General features: G+C 35.8%; 1 protein-coding gene across 2 annotated transcripts in view; it reads right to left on the minus strand.

Moving 5' to 3' along the window:
• Nucleotides 1-21,664, minus strand: part of ITCH (itchy E3 ubiquitin protein ligase) — a 123,361-nt gene that overhangs the window by 25,869 nt on the left and 75,828 nt on the right. For both annotated transcript variants that reach the window (XM_082432131.1, XM_082432130.1), the window contains exons 9-15: nucleotides 21,157-21,346; nucleotides 19,767-19,862; nucleotides 18,016-18,190; nucleotides 13,231-13,300; nucleotides 7,704-7,788; nucleotides 4,210-4,338; nucleotides 82-154 (exon numbers count right to left, since the gene is read on the minus strand). In XM_082432131.1, coding sequence (XP_082288257.1) covers nucleotides 82-154; nucleotides 4,210-4,338; nucleotides 7,704-7,788; nucleotides 13,231-13,300; nucleotides 18,016-18,190; nucleotides 19,767-19,862; nucleotides 21,157-21,346 — 818 coding nt within the window. The remainder of the gene's footprint in view (nucleotides 1-81; nucleotides 155-4,209; nucleotides 4,339-7,703; nucleotides 7,789-13,230; nucleotides 13,301-18,015; nucleotides 18,191-19,766; nucleotides 19,863-21,156; nucleotides 21,347-21,664) is intronic.

Below are 21,664 nucleotides of genomic sequence, written 5' to 3' on the forward strand. Positions count from 1 at the left end.
TACAGGTTAATTATTTTCACAATCACTGATTGTGTAAGCAACATAATAAAAGGAGTACAGAAATACAGTCCCAATACTAACCTGACACCAGAACCGGAAATACTGAACCTTTGCCTTGAAGTCCCGTACATAGGCTATCTGGGGTCCATTGTCTCTGAGGAAGAATGTTAATATGACATATATAGCTTCTTGTAAGATAAAATATTGAAGGAAAACACAATACCACACTCCCTAAGAACTTAGTAGTCAAATACAAAAATGCTCTAGTACAGCATACTCCTAACACCACCTTTAAAAAAAAATTTCCCATGACTATTTTTAAGTAAGAAATAGAAATAAACTTTGATCTTTTTAAAGCCCCTGTTGTGAGATTCTCTCTTATATACAGCCAAATATAACAGGACTAGGTAAAGGAGGTTCTGTCTGAGAATGGTGTCTATTCCTGAATCCATTCTCTCCTTTGTTCTTAACAGAATCTTGAGATTTACTTGGGCAGACTACATTTCCCAGTTTTTCTCTTTTTTTCTCTCAAGTTTACTAGGGGTTACCAATATTATTAAATTTTTGAAGACCCAACCTGTAGCTTTGATTTTTCTTTTCTTTCATTTCCATTTCATTGATTTCTGCTTTTATGTTTATTTTGTACTTAATTAACTTTTCTATTTCTAGCTTCTTAAGGTGGAAGCAGGGAACAATGGTTTTACACCCTATTTTCTAATCTAGTCCTTTAAAGCAATTAAGTCTTCCTCCAAGACTACTTTTGTTAAATCCCACAAATTGTGATGTTTTGCTTTTATTATCATAAAGTAAAAAAAATTTCCTTATTTCTAGTGAGCAACTTCTTTGAGCCATGGATTATTCAGTAGTGTGTTATTTAAGTCCCACTGGACTATTTTTTAATGATAGAGAGACATATACTTCTGTTTCATACAAGCCTCTATTGTTTTGGGGTTTTCTGCTATATGTGCCCAAACTTAATTGTAACTAAGATTAATGATACAACAGTATCTGTTTGTAATTTATTACATATCTAATTTCATTAATACCTAATTGGCCTGAATTCCTAGTTTGTTTGAAACATGAAAGTTTAATTTTATATTTTCTGCATATTAAAAAAAGTAACGAGAGGTCAGCAATGTCCTGAAATTAAAGCCAGACAAAGGTGCTACATGAAAACAAAACTTCATTGTACAACTGAAACAATATTGTATGTTGAGTACAACTTAATTAAAATTAAAAAATTAAAAAGTATGTTTACAATGTGCTTAACAAAATTAAAAAGAGAAAAACTACAGACCAATCTCTCTTATGAACATAGATGCAAGAATCCTAAAAAAAAATACTAGTAAATTGAATTCAGGAGTGTATTAAAAGGATTAACATTTTAATCCTTTTGACCAAGTGGAATTTATCTCTGGAATGCAAGGATGATTTAACATATGGAAAGTCAATGTAATACACCACACATTAATAAGGGGAAAAAAACCACAAGATCAGGCTTCCCCGGTGGCGCAGTGGTTGAGAATCTGCCTGCTAAGGCAGGGGACGCGGGTTCGAGCCCTGGTCTGGGAGGATCCCACATGCCGCGGAGCAACTGGGCCCGTGAGCCACAACTACTGAGCCTGCGCATCTGGAGCCTGTGCTCCGCAACGAGAGGCCTCGACAGTGAGAGGCCTGCGCACCGTGATGAAGAGTGGCCCCCACTCGCCGCAACTGGGGAAAGCCCTCGCACAGAAGCGAAGACCCAACACAGCCAAAAATAAATAAATTAAATAAATAAATTTATTAAAAAAAAAAAAAAAAAAAACAAAAAACCACACGATCATCTCAAATGATGCAAAAAAGCATTCAACAAAATTCAATATCCTTTTATGATAAAAAAACATTCAACAAACTAGAAGGAAACCAACTCAACATAATAAAAGCTATATATGAAAATCCCACAGCTCACATCACATTCAATGGTGGAAGAATGAAAGCTTTCCCTCTAAGATCTGGAACAAGGCAAGGTTGCCTGCTTTCATCACTTCTATTCAACACAGTATGGAAAGTTCTAGCCAGAGCAATTAGGCAAGAAAAAGAAAAGGCATCCAAATTGGAAAGGAAGAAGAAAACATTTCTGTTTGAAGATGATATGATCTTATATATAAAAAACTCTAAAGACTCCAGACGAAAAAACCTGTTAGAACTAATAAGTAAATTCAACAAAGTAGAACACAAAACATACAAAAATCAGTTGTATTCCTATACACTAACAATCAACAATCTGAAAAGGAAATTTTACAAAACAATTCCGTTTACAAATAGCATCAAAAACAATAAAACACTTAGGAATCAATTTAACCAATAGGGTAAAAGACTTGCACAATGAAAACTATAGAACATTGCTGGAAGAAAATAAAGAAGACAAATAAATGTAAAGACAGCTTATGTTCATGGATTAGAAGACTTAATATTGTTAAGATGTCAACACTAACCAAAGGAAACTTCAATGCAATCCTTATCAAAATCCCAATGTCTTTGTTTTTGTTTTTTTTTTGCAGAAATAGAAAAATCCATCCTAAGGTTCATATGGAATCTCAAAAGGACCCTGAAAAGCCAAAACAATCTCAAAAAAGAACAAAGTTGGAGGACTCACATTTCCTGATTTCAAAATTTAGTAAAAGCTACAGCAGTCAAAACAGTGTGGTGCTGGAATAAACACAGACATACAGAAAAATAGAACAGAAAGGCCAGGAATCAACCTCCACAAATAGTTTTTGACAAGGGTGCCAAGTACACTGAACAAATGGTGCTGGCAAAACTGGATATCCACTTGCAAAAGAATGAAGTTGAACCCTTACTAAAACCATGTACAAAAATTAATGGAAAATGAATCCAAGGTCTAAATGTAAGAGCTAAAGCTATGAAATGCTTAGGAAATACACAGAATGGGAGAAAATATTTGCAAATGACATATCTGATAGGGATTAATATCCAGAATATACAGAGAACTTTTAAAGCTCAACAAAAAACAACCTGATTCAAAAATGGGCAAAGAACCGAAATAGACATTTGTTCTAAGATATACAAAATGGTCAATAAGCACATGAAAAGATGCTTAACATCATGAATCATTAGAGAAATACAAACCACAATGAGATACCATTTCATACTAATTAGGATGGCATTACACACACACACACACACAGAGTAACAACTGTTGGCATGGATGTGGAAAAACTGGAACCCATGTGCTCTGCCAGTGAGAACATAAAGCAGTGCATCCACTGTGGAAAACAGTATGGCAACGTCTCAAAAAAACCCACAGAATTATCATTTGATTCAACAATTCTAATTCTGAATATATATGCAAAAGAACTGAAAGCAAGAACTTGAACAGATATTTGTACCCTCATGTTCTCAGCATCATTCACAATAGCTGAAAGGTGGAAACAACTCAAATGTCCATGAACCACATGTATACAAGCTAAAACATGGATGAGCCTTGGAAACATGATGCTAAGTGAAATAAGCCAGTCACAAAGGACAAACATCGTATGATTAGTCAAATTCATAGAGACAGAAGGTAGAACAGTACTTATCAGGGACTGGGGGAGAAGGGAGACTGGAGAGTTATTGTTTACTGGGTACAGAGTTTCAGTATGGGATAATAAAAAAGTGTTAGAGATGGATGGTGGTGATGGTTGCACAGCAATAAGTGTACTTAACACCATTAAGATATACACCTAAAATGGTCAACTTTGTTATGTCTGTTTGACCATAATTTTAAAAAAAAAACCTAAACAAAACATATTAAGCAAATCAAAACACAGTTACTCTTCAAAAATGGAAAAGAAAAAGTAATGGGAGTTTTCAAGTTAAAAGGTGATAGATGTGTAAATAGAACTTTTGTAAGTCAAAAAAAAAAAAAGGTGATAGAAATGAAAGAAAGTAGGTATCAGAAATCAGGGATTAATTGGTGAGCAGTACTATACTGATAATTTCTAAACACTCATTTAATGCTGTGAATAGATGGTAACAAATATGGAAAGTCTCTAGGAGAAAATATTCAAGAAGCTAATGGAAATACAAAACATTTAGTGATCAGAGACCTACAGGCAAGCCACCTCAAGAAATGTAAGAATTGCACTCTTTGGTAATTGAGATCTTTATATCAAAATCTTATGAATCAGTTTTACTTTTAATCAAAACATTTAGAAAACTTACAAGGCAGATTTTCCAGTGCGGGGATCTATATAGGTGGTTGTTCTTCTATTGTGGTCCACAAAATATGGAATTCCATCTACTGTGAACCTCATTTCCCAGCCTTCAGGTAAGGGCTTTTCATTTAATTGACTATACAAAACACAGAAACATATATAAACAAATAAAAAATGTTAAAGAGTTCCTTGTTTGCCAAGTACAGAAACTAAAAATACTCATAAAGGCGGTAGAAATATTCTAGAAAACCATTTAGTCCAGTATTTTCCAGCTGTTTACTAAAATCCTACAAGCATGTTATACATGTCAACAGGTCCATCAACCATCAGTCTTCTCCCATCTACTTTGCCTGTATTCCCTACCTGCCTAAACATCTCATAGTAACCAAGTTCTGCCAATTCTGCCTTAGAAGTTTTCATGTTCATCACTGTTTTCAATCACCAGCACCAACCATCCTTACTCTGGCTTTATTCATCTCTCTTTTAAACTTTCATAACAGCAGTCTAACTGGTTTTGCTGCCTCTAGTCTCACTCTGGTCCTATACTCATATTTCACATTGCTGATAGAGTACTAAAACAGAGATCTGAACAAATTCGTTCTCTTCTAAAAGTGATATCACTATTCACCACTAACCAATTATAAGACCTAAACTCCTCCATTTGGCCCTCACTGTCTCGATACTCTGCCCTCTATGCTTCCTTTCAGTTTTACCTCTGCACTCTACCTCCACCTCCCTTCCATGAACCCTGTGTAGTGTACGCCTACTCACCATTTCCCTAAACAAGACATGGTCTGTCAAACCTCCAAGTGAAGCCTTTCCCCTTGTCCAGAATCTCTATTATTCCTGTTAAGGCAACTCAAATGTTCTTAATGGAGTATTCCTACCCACTTCCTTAATACCTATCTTTAGACCTTGCTTAATCTCTCTAAACTTCAGTGTTCCAAGTTGCATCCATATTTTCCAGTTCATTTTTCTCTATTCTACAGTTTCATTTTTCTCTATTCTACAGTTTCATTTTTCTCATCTGGTGGGTCTGGTGAGAAGGCAAAGCAATGGAAATGTTCAAGTTCACATCAGAAAGGAAGAAAAGGAGGGGTTAGAGGCATTTAATCTCACTGTTTTAGAGAGCCACTACTGCTGACAGGAGTGTCACTTTCCTCAAGTGTACTTCAGAAGAACAGAAGGCTTAGAACCATTGCCTAGAAGAGTATTTTGTGAATTATGCCAAAAAGTTAAGAACATTTAACTATATTTACAGAACTAAATACAAATGTCAGACAAAACAGACTACTAAAAATTTAAGAAGATAACACTTCTCATTTGTTATAATCATATTTGCAAGATGGGCTCAGTAACAAGTTGTTTTCTTGAAAACAAATTGGATAGAACTGGGTTATTTGTATTATTTGTAAAAATATGATTCTAACTTTAGCTCTGAAACTTTAAAGGTCCAAGGGGGAACAAAAAATGGTAGCAAATTACAGAAAGGTGACATGGTCTATTCTATCCTTAGTGATAGAATTTTAAAGAGAAATTAGAAATGTTGCCTATGAAATTCTTAATTATTCCTTTTTAAGAAACTGAAAATATTTAAGTTAAATACCATAACTCCATAAAATGTTGTGATTTGCTGGTACCCAGAAATAGATTTTAAATTTAAAGCACACCTTTAAAATAGAGGTTCTTAAAACCCTGACCTATGGTAGATGTGAAGATTTAATCACGCCCAAACAGAGGTCAGACCACTGCCCTCAGCTACTGGGAGGTGATCTCTAGGCCTCTGGAATGTCCTGCCTGTCAAGTGTATCTTTGTTTGCTTAGGGGCTTCGAACACCAGACCGTCAATCATGTGATTTATGAGGGAGGCTTTGGGATATGCCATATGCCATATCAGCTCTAACCTCTGGAGTAACTAGACACTATAGGTATTAGCCCAAACTGTGGGGAAGAGCTGGAAACTAAAGGTTAGCTACGCAGGCAGTACATGATGGAGCCCCAGTAAAATCTCTGGATACTAGAGACTAGGGTGAGATTCCCTGGTTGGCAATACTCAACACATACTGTTCCACATCAATTCTGGGCATTTGGAACCCTCTCAGATTCTGCCCTATACATCTCTTCCTTCTGTTGGTTCTAGTTTGTATCCTTTCCCTGTAATAAAGGAGGCTGTGAGTATAAGAGGTTTCAGAGAGTTCTAGTCTCTCTAGTGAGTTACTGAACCTGAAAGTGGTTGGGTAGACACCCTAAATTTGTAGTCAGTCAGTCTGAAGTGAGAGTAGTCTTGGAGACCTCCCAGCTTGTGGCTGATGTCTTAAGTGAGGACAATTTTGTGGGGACTGTGCCTTCTGACTATATAGCTTACCAAATTCCCTGCGAATGGAACCCTCTGGAAATCTGATAAACACATAGCATTACATATTGTTATGAGCTGAACTGTGTCAACCCACAAATTCTTCTGCTGAAATCCTAAACCTCAGTACCTCAGAATGCGACCTTATTTGGAAACAGGGTTATTAAAGATGTAATTAGATGAGATCATGCTGGAATAAGGTGGGCCACTAATCCAATATGATCGATGTCCTTATTAAAGGGGGAAATTTGGACCTTGAGACATGCATACAGGAAGAATGCCATTGGAGTTACGCTGCACAAGCCAAGGAACTATCAAAGATAGAAGAGAGACCTGGAACACATCTTTTCCTAGTGCCTTCAGAGGGAGCATAGCTCTGCTGACACCTTGACCTTGAAATATGTATAAGACAAGTTTCTGTTGTTTAAGTCACTCAATTTGTGGTACTTTGTTAAAGCAGCTCTAGCAAACTAATACATACACTATCACATAATGTTATAAAGAAAAACAATTACATATACATAATAAATATTAAAAAGACAAACTTGTAATAAATAATGTACCTCTTTAATGGCTTATTAACTAGCAAGTTCTTGTAATGATGTGTGTAAACAATATTTTCAGATATCTGCAACAACTGCAGAAAGATATTAAAAACCTGTGATTTCTACTGGTGGCAAAGTCCGAGGCATTGTTAATTCTAATATTATGGTTGTGGCCTACAATCATAATGGAAAGAACACTCAGTTTTAGGTAAAGGTTACTGAAAATGAATATGTATTTTTCCCCTCTAAGTCACATACTCCCTGAATTCTATCCAGAGATGTCAGGTTGCAAAACCCCACTTTAGAATTAGTAATCTAGTCTTACTAACAACAAACAGGTATTTTTGGGGGGAAAACACATACACACACACACACACACACGTATTCGTATATACCAGTGAGGTTTTTTTCCCCCCTGTACTCTCAAGAAACCCACCTTCATTATATGGAAGTAACAGTGTAATTTTTTCTCTTTCTTAAGTATGTGGGTAATTAAGGCTTTTGGGGAAAGAATATGTAGGTTTGATCTTTTTCATAACTGAGTTGGAAATAGGGTACAATCTTTAAGAAGTTATCTATACACTAGTAACTGCAAGTTCTTACCCTTGATTTCTGGGGTCTTCCCATTGTGTAATACGAGTATTGTGGTTGACAAAATATACTCTACCATTGCTGTCCGTTCTCTTCTCTTTAAAACAAACGAAAAAAAGCAAAGCATTAGAGTTGGCATAGTCTTCTTCCTCAAATTAAAATAAGATGAGCTGATTTTGCCCATTTCTCACTGCTCTGTTGATTCTGTAGTTTTTAAATCACAACTTTAAAGGTTTAATTTATTCTTTCACTATTAAATCCACATACTTACTCAAGTTATAAAATATCATCTTATCCTAGAACAGGGGTCCCCAACCCCTGGGTCCTCGGCCTGTTAGGAAGAGGTGAGCAGAGGGTGAGCAAGCGAAGCTTCGTCTGCTGCTCCCCATTGCTTGCTGGCTCACGTGACCGCCTGAACCATTCCCCACCGCCACCATCCCTGCCCCCACCTTGGAAAAACTGTCTTCCACAAAACCGGTCCCTGGTGCTGTCCTAGAAACTAAATAGACATAATTCACAATGTCCTGCCCATAGGACCTTTCTGTTCAATCCAACCAGCAGCAAGAATAATTAACTGTTTTAACTCTGCATATATGACTTCATTTTAACCTTAGAAGTCCCACAGAGTAGGTAGTTTTCCTTTATCTTGAAGATATGGTAACTCAGACAGGCTTAGTGATCTGTCCCAAATTTCAGAATTAAGTAGCAGCTAGAGGATGGAAACTGATGTCTGCATTCAGAGATTTTTTTCATATCACACCATCTCATTTCTTAAAATACAATGGGGGGATATAATTTGTTTCTTTGCTATATGCTAGGCATTATTCAACTAGAAACGACACTGTTTCAAAATATATCCTGTTTCTTAATACAACCAGTTTCCAAATCCTAAATATCTACAGTAACTTTTTACACAAGGGTTGGGCAGAAGGGCTCGGCTCTTTAATTTACTGTATCTGAAGCAGCTGCTTGTTTACCCACCTGCCTCTTGCTTTAGGACTCTTTGTTTTCTTATACCCATTCTACACAATTTGCCCCGCTTCTTTGAGATTTCTCATTAAGGTTTACAAGATGTGTGGATATTATTTTCTCTTTTAATAACCAAATAGTTTTGAAATTTTAATATTAATACTAGTTCTGTTGTTTTGAACTACTGACTTCTCTGCTCCATTACAAATTAATTCTTCAAAAGAACGGTCTCTTCCGATGTCTGAATCTTTTAAATTTGGCCAAGATGTCTAAAAATGAAAACTGAAGTATTCAATAGTATGAAATGGATTCCCACATTTTAGAAAGCATGGTTATCTTAAAATAAGCAATTTTCAAAAAAAAAAAAATTAAGCTTAACTCTGTTGTGATAAAGCCAATTTTTATTTCCTATGGTTTGCAAGTTCATATGTTTTTCAAACAACACTTATTTAGATCCTTTGGCTCTTTCTTTAAGCAAGATATTGCAGAATGAGTGTTAGGCCAAATTATACAGCCTCGTAAAGTTAGTGTTTGGTAACTTTTAACTTATCTCCAGGACTGACTCCATGATCGCAAGTAGCAGTGATGATACTAGGGCAGGGGGTAGGGGTTGGGGTGGAGGTGGCACAGAGGGATATACTGGTATCATGAATCTGCTCCTGACATCTCAGGTACTTTCTATATCAGCTGACCTAAAATGGAAATAGAACTTCCAGAGTGTGTAATATACAGAAAATGGACTCTGCATCTTCTGACACATCCTGCATAATAACAATGGCTTTGCCGGTCACGGCACCTTGAGTGTGGAAACATGTAACCAACTTTAAGAGCTGTCTCTGAGGCAAAAAGAAGCACCCACAGCGCTACACAGTTGTAGCTACATAATAACAAAATAAGTTAATGTTCTTGGCAGTCAAATTTAAATTTTTAAATACACTTACAGAATTAATAAACTTCTTGTGTACAATTTTTAAGTAACTTTTATAATCTAAAATTAATATCCTAAGTGCACAGTTGAGTGTATATTCTCCTTTTAACTGCCACGTAAGTTCAGATTTCAGGGCCAGATAGTCTCTCTTCAAAAAGCTAACATGAACAGAGTCACTGCCTGGGTTCTCCAAGGGTTCTGAAGTCTGAGCACCCTGCCAACCACACCAGAGCTGGTGAGTTACTGACCTCAGCTAAGGACACCCTCTTCTTACCCATGGTCAGTGTCTACTGAACGGTGGCATGAAGCTAGGGATGGCATGGAGATATTCCTCTTTCTTTCTTTTCAGATGAACAGATTTAAGGCTTTTGTGTAGTTTTGCCTTATTCCCGAACTTTTTTCGTGTGGTTTTATCATTTTTAAATGTCTTTTTAAAAAATATATATATATATTTATTTATTTATTTAGACTGCACTGGGTCTTAGTTGTGGCACACAGATCTTCATTGCAGTGTGTGGGCTCTTTAGCTGCAGCATGCGGACTTCTTAGTTACGGCATGCAAACTCTCAGTTGCGGCATGCATGTGGGATCTAGTTTCCTGACCAGGGATCGAACTCCGGCCCCCTGCACTGGGAGCGCAGAATCTTACCCACTGGACCACCAAGGAAGTCCCTTTTTTAACTGTCTTAACCAAGCAGATTTTCTTTTCAGTGAAAAACATCTAACTGTTTGACATTTTAAATATTTAGTTTGTGCACTTAGATTATAGCTCACACACTTCATAGGTGTGATTTTACTAGGTAGGCTTTCTAAATAAAAGCTTAAAAACATTTTTAAAACAAAAACAAAAAACCAACAAAACAAAAAAAAGCTAACATGAGGTAAGATAAAGTTAATAGAAAACTTATTTCTATGTTTGTTCTAAGTATATAGTACTGATAAAAGCATTTCTTGGAAGAGGCTGTGAAAACCAAAATTTCAAAGGTGATGCACTTGCAAACTGTAGGCTCACCTGCTTAATGAGAAGTACTGTGACTACAGAGCTGATTTCTTACCTCGTTCAAAAAACACATGATAAACAACTCCTAAATAACTGAACACCAAGCCTGAATGCACATCAAACCACTTCCTGACTTGATGAATAAAACAATGAAAAACAGAAGCTTCTTGTTGTTCTATGTATTCTTTCATAGCAACTCTGAAAATGAGAAAATAGTTTTATACTTGATGGGTAAACCAGCTATACAAAGCCCTATTAGACTATATTGTTGAACCAAAAGCATTCTTTGTTCTCCAGCTTCTATAGTTTGCATGTGTTAAAAATTCTTCACTGTCAGCTTGTAAGGTAGTAATGTCTAGTCCTAGCATACAAAAGTCTGAAAGGGTGAGCAAGTTTGATTTAAAAATACATGGTGTCACAAAAATAATGCTAACAATTTTAGAACATCAACACAGGCTGTAAACTGGGATTTTATTTCCTGGATCAATGCTGAGGGTCTATTGGGTGGTTCTCATTTGTGATAGTACCAGTGTTGTCACTGGCTCAACAAATAACACATATGCCCCAAAGGCAGAGAATCATAAAGCAGTGCTCAGTCTGAATAATAGGATGATCGTGAACTCATTTAAGAAGGGGGAGGGGTTGCACTTCAACTTCAGGAGTGTGAAACCTAAAAATAAGCAGAATGTAAAATAACCAAGGCAAAATTCTGATAACATACGTAAGCTGGAATTGGGTCTCTAGAGGCAGTATTTTATGGAGGTGTTGTTGGCTAAAGTAAAAATGAGAAATACTGATGTTGAGGATAATAATAAATACAGAAGACAAGGACCAGATTTGCAGGAAAAGCTTTACAAATAAAGGCAACATAGCCTGCAATTCATGCTTCTATGAGCGAGAAACAATTTTTCTTAACAGCTGCCCTGGAGAAGGAGCAAAATAGTTTGTTTCTAACAAAAGCCAATCAGGTCATGGTTTTTCTGCACTAAAATTAAGAGGATGAATACACGACCTACAGGTATATCGTTTCTCCTCTGTAACACAAACATAAAACAACCCTAGAAATAAAGCTGAGAAGACCATCCATGTCTGGGCATGCAACCAAGCAGGTCTAGTTCAATATGCCTCAAAAGAACAACATCCCTTCTTCTGAAGTACTTCATGCCAATTATAAACTGTCCATTACAAGGCTCCCACAGAGCCAGAAGACTCCTTACCAAACTACCCGACACTGGTAAAGATAGAAATTCACAACTTTCATATGCTTTCCCTTTGCTACAAGCCAGTGACAATAATAGTTATAACTATGAACTATTATATTTTTTTACTTCTTTGACTCCTAGGAATGCTAGGGATAAATAACTTTAAGGGCAGTGGGGTAACTGAAAAGCAGGCTTACACAGCCAGTATCATTTATTGCCCGGATTCATGTGACCTTGACATCAATTTTTTTCCCTTCCTTCCTAAAGAAAGTAATGCTAGAGCAATCTATCTTAGAAACTGATGTTTCCCAACAAGACTATCTAGAAATATCACTTTCTGAAATATCTGCAGCTCTTGAAGATAAAACTTCAACTGGTTCCATAAATGGCTTTACTTTGCTGTTTTCCACTTTCTATATTCTCTTTCTCTTCCGTGCAAAACTGTTTCTATATTGCCGTGTTTACTCTGGAAACTTGCTACAGCTCTATGACTGATATAATGGATATAAAATAATCTGGTAGGGCAGGCTCATCTTAAAGTCTATAAAAAGTTTTAATAACTAAGGTACTTGATAACAGAGCATGCTCATGCAGGACACAAAGTCACCACCCCAACATGTTCCCTCTTCCACTGTTCTTTCAGATAACATCAACTCAATCAACCTCTGAACTGTGTTTTCGAAGCACCAATATGATCAAAATAATCTTTAAAGCTTTTTATTTTGAAATAAGTATTACAGCATATTGCAAAAATTGTTCGAAGAATCTCATATACCCCCTTCAACCAGTTTCCTCCGATGGTGACATTTTATGTAGCTATAGCACAATATCAAAATCAGAAAACTGACACTGGTACATTACTGTTGACTACAAACTTCATTCAATTTTCACTAATTTTTAAAGTTTGAATTCATTTATGTAAATATATAGTTCTATGCACTTTTATTCCATGTACAGATTTGTGTAATCACCACCATGGTCAAGATATAGAACTGTTCCACCACTACATAAGAACCACTTATGTTACCTCCTATATTTGTAACCACCTACCAGTGGCTCTGTTTCCTGGCAACTACTAATCTATTTCTCATCTCTATAGTTTTGTCATTTCCAGAATGTTATATAAATTGAATAACACAGTATACAATATTTTGAAATGGATTTTTTTCACTAAGCATAATGCCCTTGAGGTCCATCCAGATTTTCATGTGTACCATAATCCATTTCTCCTTATGCTGAGTGGGCAAAATATTTTTATATTTTAGAAGAGTAACTTAGAACTTTTGGGAAATTAAATGCCTATTTGGCACTCTGAATTAAACCAACACACCCCAAAAGCTTTCCAGATATTCACTCAAGCAAGCACAGGGTATAACATCCATCCATAAATACCTAATTGTTAAAATAACTGAATTCAATTTAAAAATCCATGTGACTTACCCCATCCAGGTGGCAGGGGACCCAGGGGATCAAATTCTTTATTTTGTGATGTAGCAAACAAGTCTTGATTCTAAAAAGAACAACCCCCAAAATGGTGAAATAACGAACAACTTAAACTGATAACTTGAGAGCAGGCTTATGAAATCTGATATGCCTTTCCCTGGCCATGTGCAACATAACATACTCTTACAGAGTTCACATCTTAGAGAAGTATGACACAGTCAAGAATAAAAGCCAATGCACTCTCATGAAGAAAAAAACTTCGTCAACATTATTTAACATTTGAAACTATTTGAAATTCAAATATTACAAATAATCTTACACCCAAATGACCATTTTTTCCCCTTCTTTAGCTCCAAGTCAGTAAGTTAGAGAAATACATAAATCCCCCAAGAGTCACTTATAAATAACAGTACTCAGAGTCATCAGCTGGCTAAGAAAAATTTTGTATTTATAACTCAAAAATAGAGGATCATATACAGGACATGGTATATACAAAGAATTGTGAGAAGAGAGTTGGGGGAGTAGGAAGAATAGGCTGCCATATGAGTAAAAGAAAAGAATTCCAGTTGGAAGGAGTTGACAAGCCTAGAATTGAATAGAAGATTTCTTACATTTGTTTGAAATTATCACATTGGTGGAGAGAGAGGTTTGATTAGATAAACGGAAAGTAGGAGTCAACCACTGGAAAAAGAGAAGCAAAAGTCATACTGAGTGTGTAGTGTGAAGGGTTAATGACTGTGTTTTAGTTTAAATGTATAATGAAGTGGGAGATACTTTGTGGTCTTTCAGTACGATGTGGTTAAGCCCTTTCTCCTTTAAGTAAGGTAAGGCAAATAAATAATAGACTAATTGCTTCAAAAAAAAATTATGGAAAAAAAACTCACAAGTAAAATAAGACAGTGCACCCCATATACCCAGCAACGAGATTCAACAATTACCAAAACTGCCACATTTCTTTATTTTTCTTCCATATTCTTTGCTGAAGCAAAAAAAAAAAATCAGTCATCATTTCACTCCTATGTATTTTAGTATGCCTTTCTAAAATTTGTGAACATTTTCTTATACAACCACAATATCATTATCACACCTAGCAAAGAATCTATGTTAATTTTATCCTCTAATACACAATCCCTAATTAAATGCCTCTGGTTGCTTACTGGGTCAAATCAGAATCCAAACAAAGTCATCATACTGCATTTGGTTTAGTCTCTTAAGTCTAAATTTTATAGCAGTTTCCCCCACTGTCGGTCTTTTCCTGCCTAACCCCTGCCCCCATGTCACTGACTTATTACAGAAACTAGGTTAACTGACTGAAAAAGTTTTAAAAGCATATGAGAGATATTCCATTTCTCATTTAAAAGCTCTTGGAAGACAGACCTGTCAAGGAGTGGCCTTGCTCCTCCTGACAGACACAATAATGAAAACAGGGTAACCAAGGAGAAACACTACACAAGGTTTGAACCCTGGTTACAGAACAGGTCAGAGTAGTTTGGCAGATGACAATCTGTTTTGATAATTTTCTAAGACCCAAGCCTATCCCACAGGCTCTCCCTGGACAGATAAGGTGGGGGGTACAGGCACAATGAAGCCATGGGCCAGAGCCATTACAGGGTGATCCATCATCAACCATATCCATTCTGAGGTTAAAAATGCTAGGTGTATGAGCATCTACTGCCCCGTAACCAGGGTCAGAACAAAGGCCACTTCATCTACCCAATAAACAGACTTTCTCAGCAACACCCCACCACTTTTTAAGTAGCTGGTATTAAGAATGTTCAATTCAGTTCATAACTAAAATAGGCTGTTTAAGTTCTTTATAATTTAGAACCACTCTATAACAAGAGCAAAGAGTAAGAATTTGGATAGGAGAAGAAAAAAAAAAGAAAAGAAAATGGTTGATGAGTAAAAGCTCCAATTCAAGAAAAGTTCCAAAGACTCTGAGTATTTAATTGGTCAAGTTTACAATAAAGCAATACACACTGTAGGTGCTCCAAGAATCTGCTGAATCTGTCTTTAAAAAGAATGTTTTTAAAGGTCATGTACTAGACATACAGATGGCCAACAGGCACATGAAAAGATGCTCAACATCACTAATCAAAACCACAATGAGATATCACCTCACACCCATCAGAATGGTTATCACTGAAAACATCACAAAACAAATGTTGGTGAGGATGTAAAGAAAAAGGGAATCCTGTACACTATTGGAAGAAATGTAAATTGGTGCAGCTACTTTGGAATACAGTATGGAGGTTCCTCAAAATACTAAAAGTAGGGACTTCCCTGGTGGTCCAGTGGTTAAGACTTCTTCGTGCTTCCACTGCAGGGGGCACGGGTTCAATCCCTGCTCAGGGAACTAAGATCCTGCATGCCGCATGGTGCAGCCAAAAAAAAAAGACTAAAAATAGAACTACCATATGATCCAGCAATTCCACTCCTGGATATATGTATCTGAAGAACACAAAAACACTAATTCAAAAAGATACACGCACCGCCAGGTTCATAGCAGCTTTATTTACAATAGCCAAGAAAGATATGAAAGTAAAAAAAGTATCCATCAACAGATGAATGGCTATATGTGGTATATATACACAATGGAATACTACTCAGCCAAAAAAAGGACATTTTGCCATTTGCAACAACATGGATGAACCTGGAGGGTGTTATGCTTAGTGAAATAAGTCAGAGAAAGACTAATACTGTATGTTATCACTTATATATGGAATCTGAAAACTAAAACGAATGAACAAAATAAAAAAGACTCACAGATATAGAGAACTAGTAGTTACCAGTGGGAAGAGGGAAAGGGGGAGGGGAAAGATAGGGGTAGGGGATTAAGAGGTACAAACTACTACGTATAAAATAAATAAGCTACAATGAATATATTGTATAGCACAGGGAATATAGTCAATATTTTATAATAACTTTAAATGGAATATAATCTATAAAAATTTGAATAACTATGTTGTACACCTGAAACTAATATAATATTGTAACACAACTATACTTCAATGAAAATAAAAATAATAAAAGATCATATATTATAGGGGCTTCCCTCGTGGTGCAGTGGTTAAGAATCTGCCTGCCAATGCAGGGGACACGGGTTCGAGCCCTGGTCTGGGAAGATCCCACATGCCGCGGAGCAACTAAGCCCGTGTGCCACAACTACTGAGCCTGCACTCTAGAGCCCACAAGCCACAACTACTGAAGCCTGTGTGCCACAATTACTGAAGCCACCACAATGAGAAGCCCACGCACTGCAACAAAGAATAGCCTCCGCTCTCAGCAACTAGAGAAAACCTGCGTGCAGCAAAGACCCAATGCAGCCAAAAATTAAATAAATGAATAAATAAATAAATGTATTAAAAAAAGATCATGTATTATAAAAGTGAGATAAAGGGCACATTTGCAATTGTGGATATGAGGGAGAGAAAAGATGAAAACTAACATTTCTATGTATCCAGTATGTGCCAAACATATTAGGAACTTTATTTTACAGAATCCTCAAAAAAAAAAAAAAAAACCCTCTGAGGTAATTTTATATATGGATCTATTGTATAGATAAAGTAAATGAGTCTTGATGAGGTTAAGTAACTTACTCAAAGTCATATAGAGAAAGTAACTGTGGAACCAGGATTTGAACCCAGATGTATCTGATTCCAAAGCCCATGCTCTTTCCACTGGACACCTATGTGGAAACTAGCTTTTAAGAAGACAGGCAAGCTAGGTATTCAAACCTAAAAGAAATTTGGCCAGGCATACCAAAGGTGATTATAATTTAGAAAGAAAGGAAGATGTAAAACAGCAGTGGAGAAAATAAAACAAAAACGGTAAAGTAGATGAGACAAAAATTAATTTCACCTCTAAACCACTGGGAAGGGGAAGATAGTGACAGCTATCTTCTGCTGTGACAGAAGGTGGCAGGAAAAACTGTTGCATGAAAGAAAGTTATTTTAGTCATAACCAGGTAGTGAAGGGAAAGCTTCTGATAAAGGTGCATTTATCTACATCAGTGAGTAATTATTATGATGATGAGGTCCAAGAAACAGAAATATGGAGAAAAGGCAAAAAAAGGTAATGCCTAGTGAGAACAGGCATTTACTCTTATGGATTCTAACAGGAATGATACTGATGGTAGTAGAAGAGAAGAGATGGCAATGGAGAGGGTCAGCTTCTCTTGAACTCTTGGAGAGTTGGTTTATGTAAAATTTAAACCATTTCCAGAAATGAGATGTTTTGATACCAAAGATAATATGGTTTTAAAGCCATAATAATATATTTAACATCATCCTATAAGGAATCAAATTTCTTTAGTCTCCCACAGCACCAAATAATTATTGCATAAATTTTACGTTTATATGTTAACAAAATGATTCAATTCTATCATTAGTTCACTGCAATTGAGTCAGGTGCTATTAGACCCAAGCCATCTAATGTTCTGCTAAGTTAGGCAGTATTAAATTCAGAACTGTTTTCTTTTTAAACTGCTTGGATTTATTTTTACTATTCTTTCATATATGAATTTTAAGTTGTCCTAACTTCTTTTTTATTTTTGACAGTAACAAAGCAAAGGAGGTTGAACTTTCGGAATTTTTACAAAGAAAAGAATAAATCACCCACACAGAATACTGGAAACAAGGTCTAAAAATAATAATCTATCGACAGCAACAACTGGGTTGCCATCCTACTTGTACTTTCTTTTTAGTGCTTTACATTTCATATGCAAGAAAAGGTTAAAAATCAAACACTCATTAAGTTTATAATGCAAGTACATATGCTCACCCCATAAATGAACCTCTGGTTAAATTGCTGCATAGCTCCTTGAAGCTGACTACGTTGGAGCTGCCATTGTTCATAGTTCCGGACGGATTCCAATGTTGGCCTCTGCCACGTCGTTGTTCTTGTGAAATGGTCAACATAATAAATACGTCCCATGTTGTCAACCCGCCGTTCCCAGCTAAATCAGGACAAAACAACTGGATTCAACAAATACTTGTGAAACAAATAAGAATTAAACAGGACTTCATTTTAGCCCTGGTACAGGTTTGGTAAGATTTTCCCTTGCAATACTACTTTTGACTTACCTGTTTTATTTTATATATTTTTAAATGGTCTATAAGTGAACTTAAGAGGAATGTGTGTAAAAATTTCTTTCTTAAAAGTTAAGGTGTATCAGTCAGGTTTTTAAAACAAAATGTATCTTACTGATTAAGTCTCAAACAATCATTAAGACAAAACCTCTCATTTTCTTTCTTTCAAATGTTCTTTTGACTGTTGCAATCCTAACAGGGGCAGAAACATACACACACACACACACACAGAAGGGGGGGAGAGAGGGTGCTTTTCACAGATGTCAGAAAAAGCACTTTTTCACAAGAATACAACTATCTTATTTATCATTTCAAATGGGTACATAACGTATCAAGTAAATGTTGATAAAATAACTTGGTGATGTCTACCTGGTTGATTATTTAGGGTTATGCCTACTAGTCTAATATTATAAATACAGAATTGGTTCCAAAACACTCCTCAGATACTCAAGTCCCTCATATAAAATGGCATAGTATTTGCATATAACCAGGCACATTGTCCAGTAGACTTTAATCACCTCTAGATTACTTATAATACCTAATACAATGTAAATGCTACGTAAATAGCTGTCAATACAATGTTATGTAAATAGTTGCCAGGGCTCGGGAAATTCAAGTTTTGTCTTTTGAAACATCTTGGAATTTTTCCCCCAATATTTCCCCTCCAATATTGGAGCGCCAACTGTAGTAAAATAATAAATACCATTTATATATCAAAAATTTTTTTCTTCCTTTGCATTATTTCTTTAGGATAAATTTCCTGGAAAGGGTTACTAAGGGTATGGGTATTATTATGGTTATATATACTTTCTGTGAGGGTTGTAACTAATATATATTACCAATAGCAATGTTATGAGGTAAAGTTCCTCTACAGTCTCACCAACACTGTACTTTTTAGGTGTGTATTTAAGATTACTAGCGAGATTAAGTATTTCCCCATATTTGCTACTGACTTCCCTCAAATATTTTTTATTCCAATTATTTTGTATAATATAAATGTTAAATGCTTAACACCATCTATTAATATATCCTCATTTTATTATTATTAATATATTAATATTTCCCCAACTATCTTGCAATGACTTCACTATTATATATTAGTTTTTTATAATAAGAACTTTACCATATATAGGATAGGGGCTATAATTCTTATATAGTTAAAAAATAAAAGCTAATCTTAAAATCCTGCAGTTTGAGCCAGGTAAAAGTTCACAAAGGAAACGGAATCTTTCTTTAGGTCAGAAATGAGTGAAAATAAAAGTCATTCATCATAGTCAATCAATTCCCTGACTCTTCTTTTTAGTCTGCACCTATCATAAAACAAAGTAGAGAGGGACAAGATCGACAGAAGAGGAAAAGTAGGAAGGTAGGGAAGATTTCTGTATAGACATAATCTATAGTTCTGAATAAATACTTTTTTTCTTCTTCAATACAGACACTTACCCAGGAGGTAGAGGTTCTGGTCTATCCCACGTTGTTCTTTTTTCAATATGATCTACATAGTAAACTCGTCCATGCTGGTCCACTCTCTGCTCCCAACTTAAACATAAAATTAAAAAGCTCATATGCTACATGTATGAATAGCCTGGTTTTTTAATCCTGTCTTTGCCTTCTTCTCTTATATGACGATATTACAGAGCTGAGACAAGTAAGCATGTCAGTATATAAAGCAGATACCAAAAGAATTTAGGAATAAAGTCAAGAAATGTTATACTGAGGGTGACACAGTGGATGAGATTTCTCCTGCAGAAGTATCTGCTCTAGGAGATGTCTTATATTTCTAAAGAGGCTTGAAGCAATGCATTCAGGATACAAAAACTGTCTCAATCTGATCAGGGTCATAGGACTTGAGTGGAAAAGAAAACTGTAATTATTGTTATGAAATCTGACGAAAGACTGAGCTGTTAACTGAAGGGCAAAGGACAGTTCTGGTACTAGAAAAGCTGAAATCAAAGAATAAGACTTTTTCAGATGTGCTCCTGCACAGTACCAAGGACAAAGGCAATATGAGTATTCCAGTCTCCTTGGTAGGTTTATCCCCAAAGTAAAAAAGACAGGAATAAACCAACAGAGTTTAGAAGAACCAGTCACTTCTAAGAGCACCCACTCTGTTGGAATAAACCAACAAAGTTTAGAAGAACCAATCACTTCTAATCCCTTGCACAAACAACTTTCTAATCTGGCTTCCCATGTAGGCTTTCGAAAAGGAAAATGGCCTAACTACCCACATAATACAGTCTCTTTAGCAATTAAACTCCTCATCATGAGAGTTTTTTAATTTATCACTTAGTCAATTAATTTTTGTTTAGCATTCTGAGCTCTGGATTAATTTGAATGCCACAATATGTATGTGTTGTGTGTGTGCGTGTGTGTGTGTGTGTGTGTATAACTATCAGAGTATTATTAATTTAAAAAATAATCAGTAGAGATTTACATGGGATTGAGTTGTAATCCTCTCAGCTTCCTAAATTATTATTACTCAGCTATGACTTTATAATGGTAAAAAAAATTAAGTGATTTTCCCCCCTTCAAAAGAAAAGACAATCTGAATTAGGCGATTATTTTATTATTTGGTCTTGGTGAACTTTCTATGGCTCAGAGTCCTTCAATAAAAACAAATTTTTTTTCTTCCACTTTGCTCTGGAAATGAGGGAGAAATTTCAAATGTGGCAAAGCTTCTTTGTTCAGTTTGACTCTAGACCTCCCTTAACACACACACATACACAGAGTTATAAGACAGTTTTTTAAAGAATGGAGTTCAGTACTATTTCCCTTATTAATAAGTATATGCAGAAGTCTAAAGAAAACATGTTAACCAAAAGCAATTACTCACCCGGGTGGGAGGGGAGCTTGAGGTACAGGATTTAATGGCCTAGGGCCTGAACCTCCAGATATAGTAAGAGGAATTATTAATCCAGAAGTTGCTCCTTCAGATGTATTTGAATTTGTATTCGTTGGTGGCAGAGAGCCTGTACTAGAGCCATCACTTTCAGAAGTGGCAGATGGTGAGCCATTGACAGATGCTTTAAGATTTGAGGAAAACAGAAAAACAATTTTCAGAAATCTAAATTCAGGAGAGAATTTTAACTTAAATAAAAAGGTAGATGATAAATATAAAATTTAAGATATGGACACGCAGATGAAAATTACTTAATAATGGGAAATAGCCAATGGTCCCACTTAATAGGCTTGTTTACAACTTTTAAGGTTCCATTTACTCCATGTCTCATTATTAATTACAAAGCACATATAGATGCTGATTTCTTGATGCCACAGGAAATAACTTTTAGAACAGAAAAGTTTTGGTATCCCTTCGTATAAGTTCACTTAGTAATTTTCCA

The sequence above is a fragment of the Balaenoptera physalus genome (assembly GCF_965194825.1).
Source record: "Balaenoptera physalus genome assembly, chromosome: 16".
Taxonomy (NCBI): Eukaryota; Metazoa; Chordata; class Mammalia; order Artiodactyla; family Balaenopteridae; genus Balaenoptera; species Balaenoptera physalus.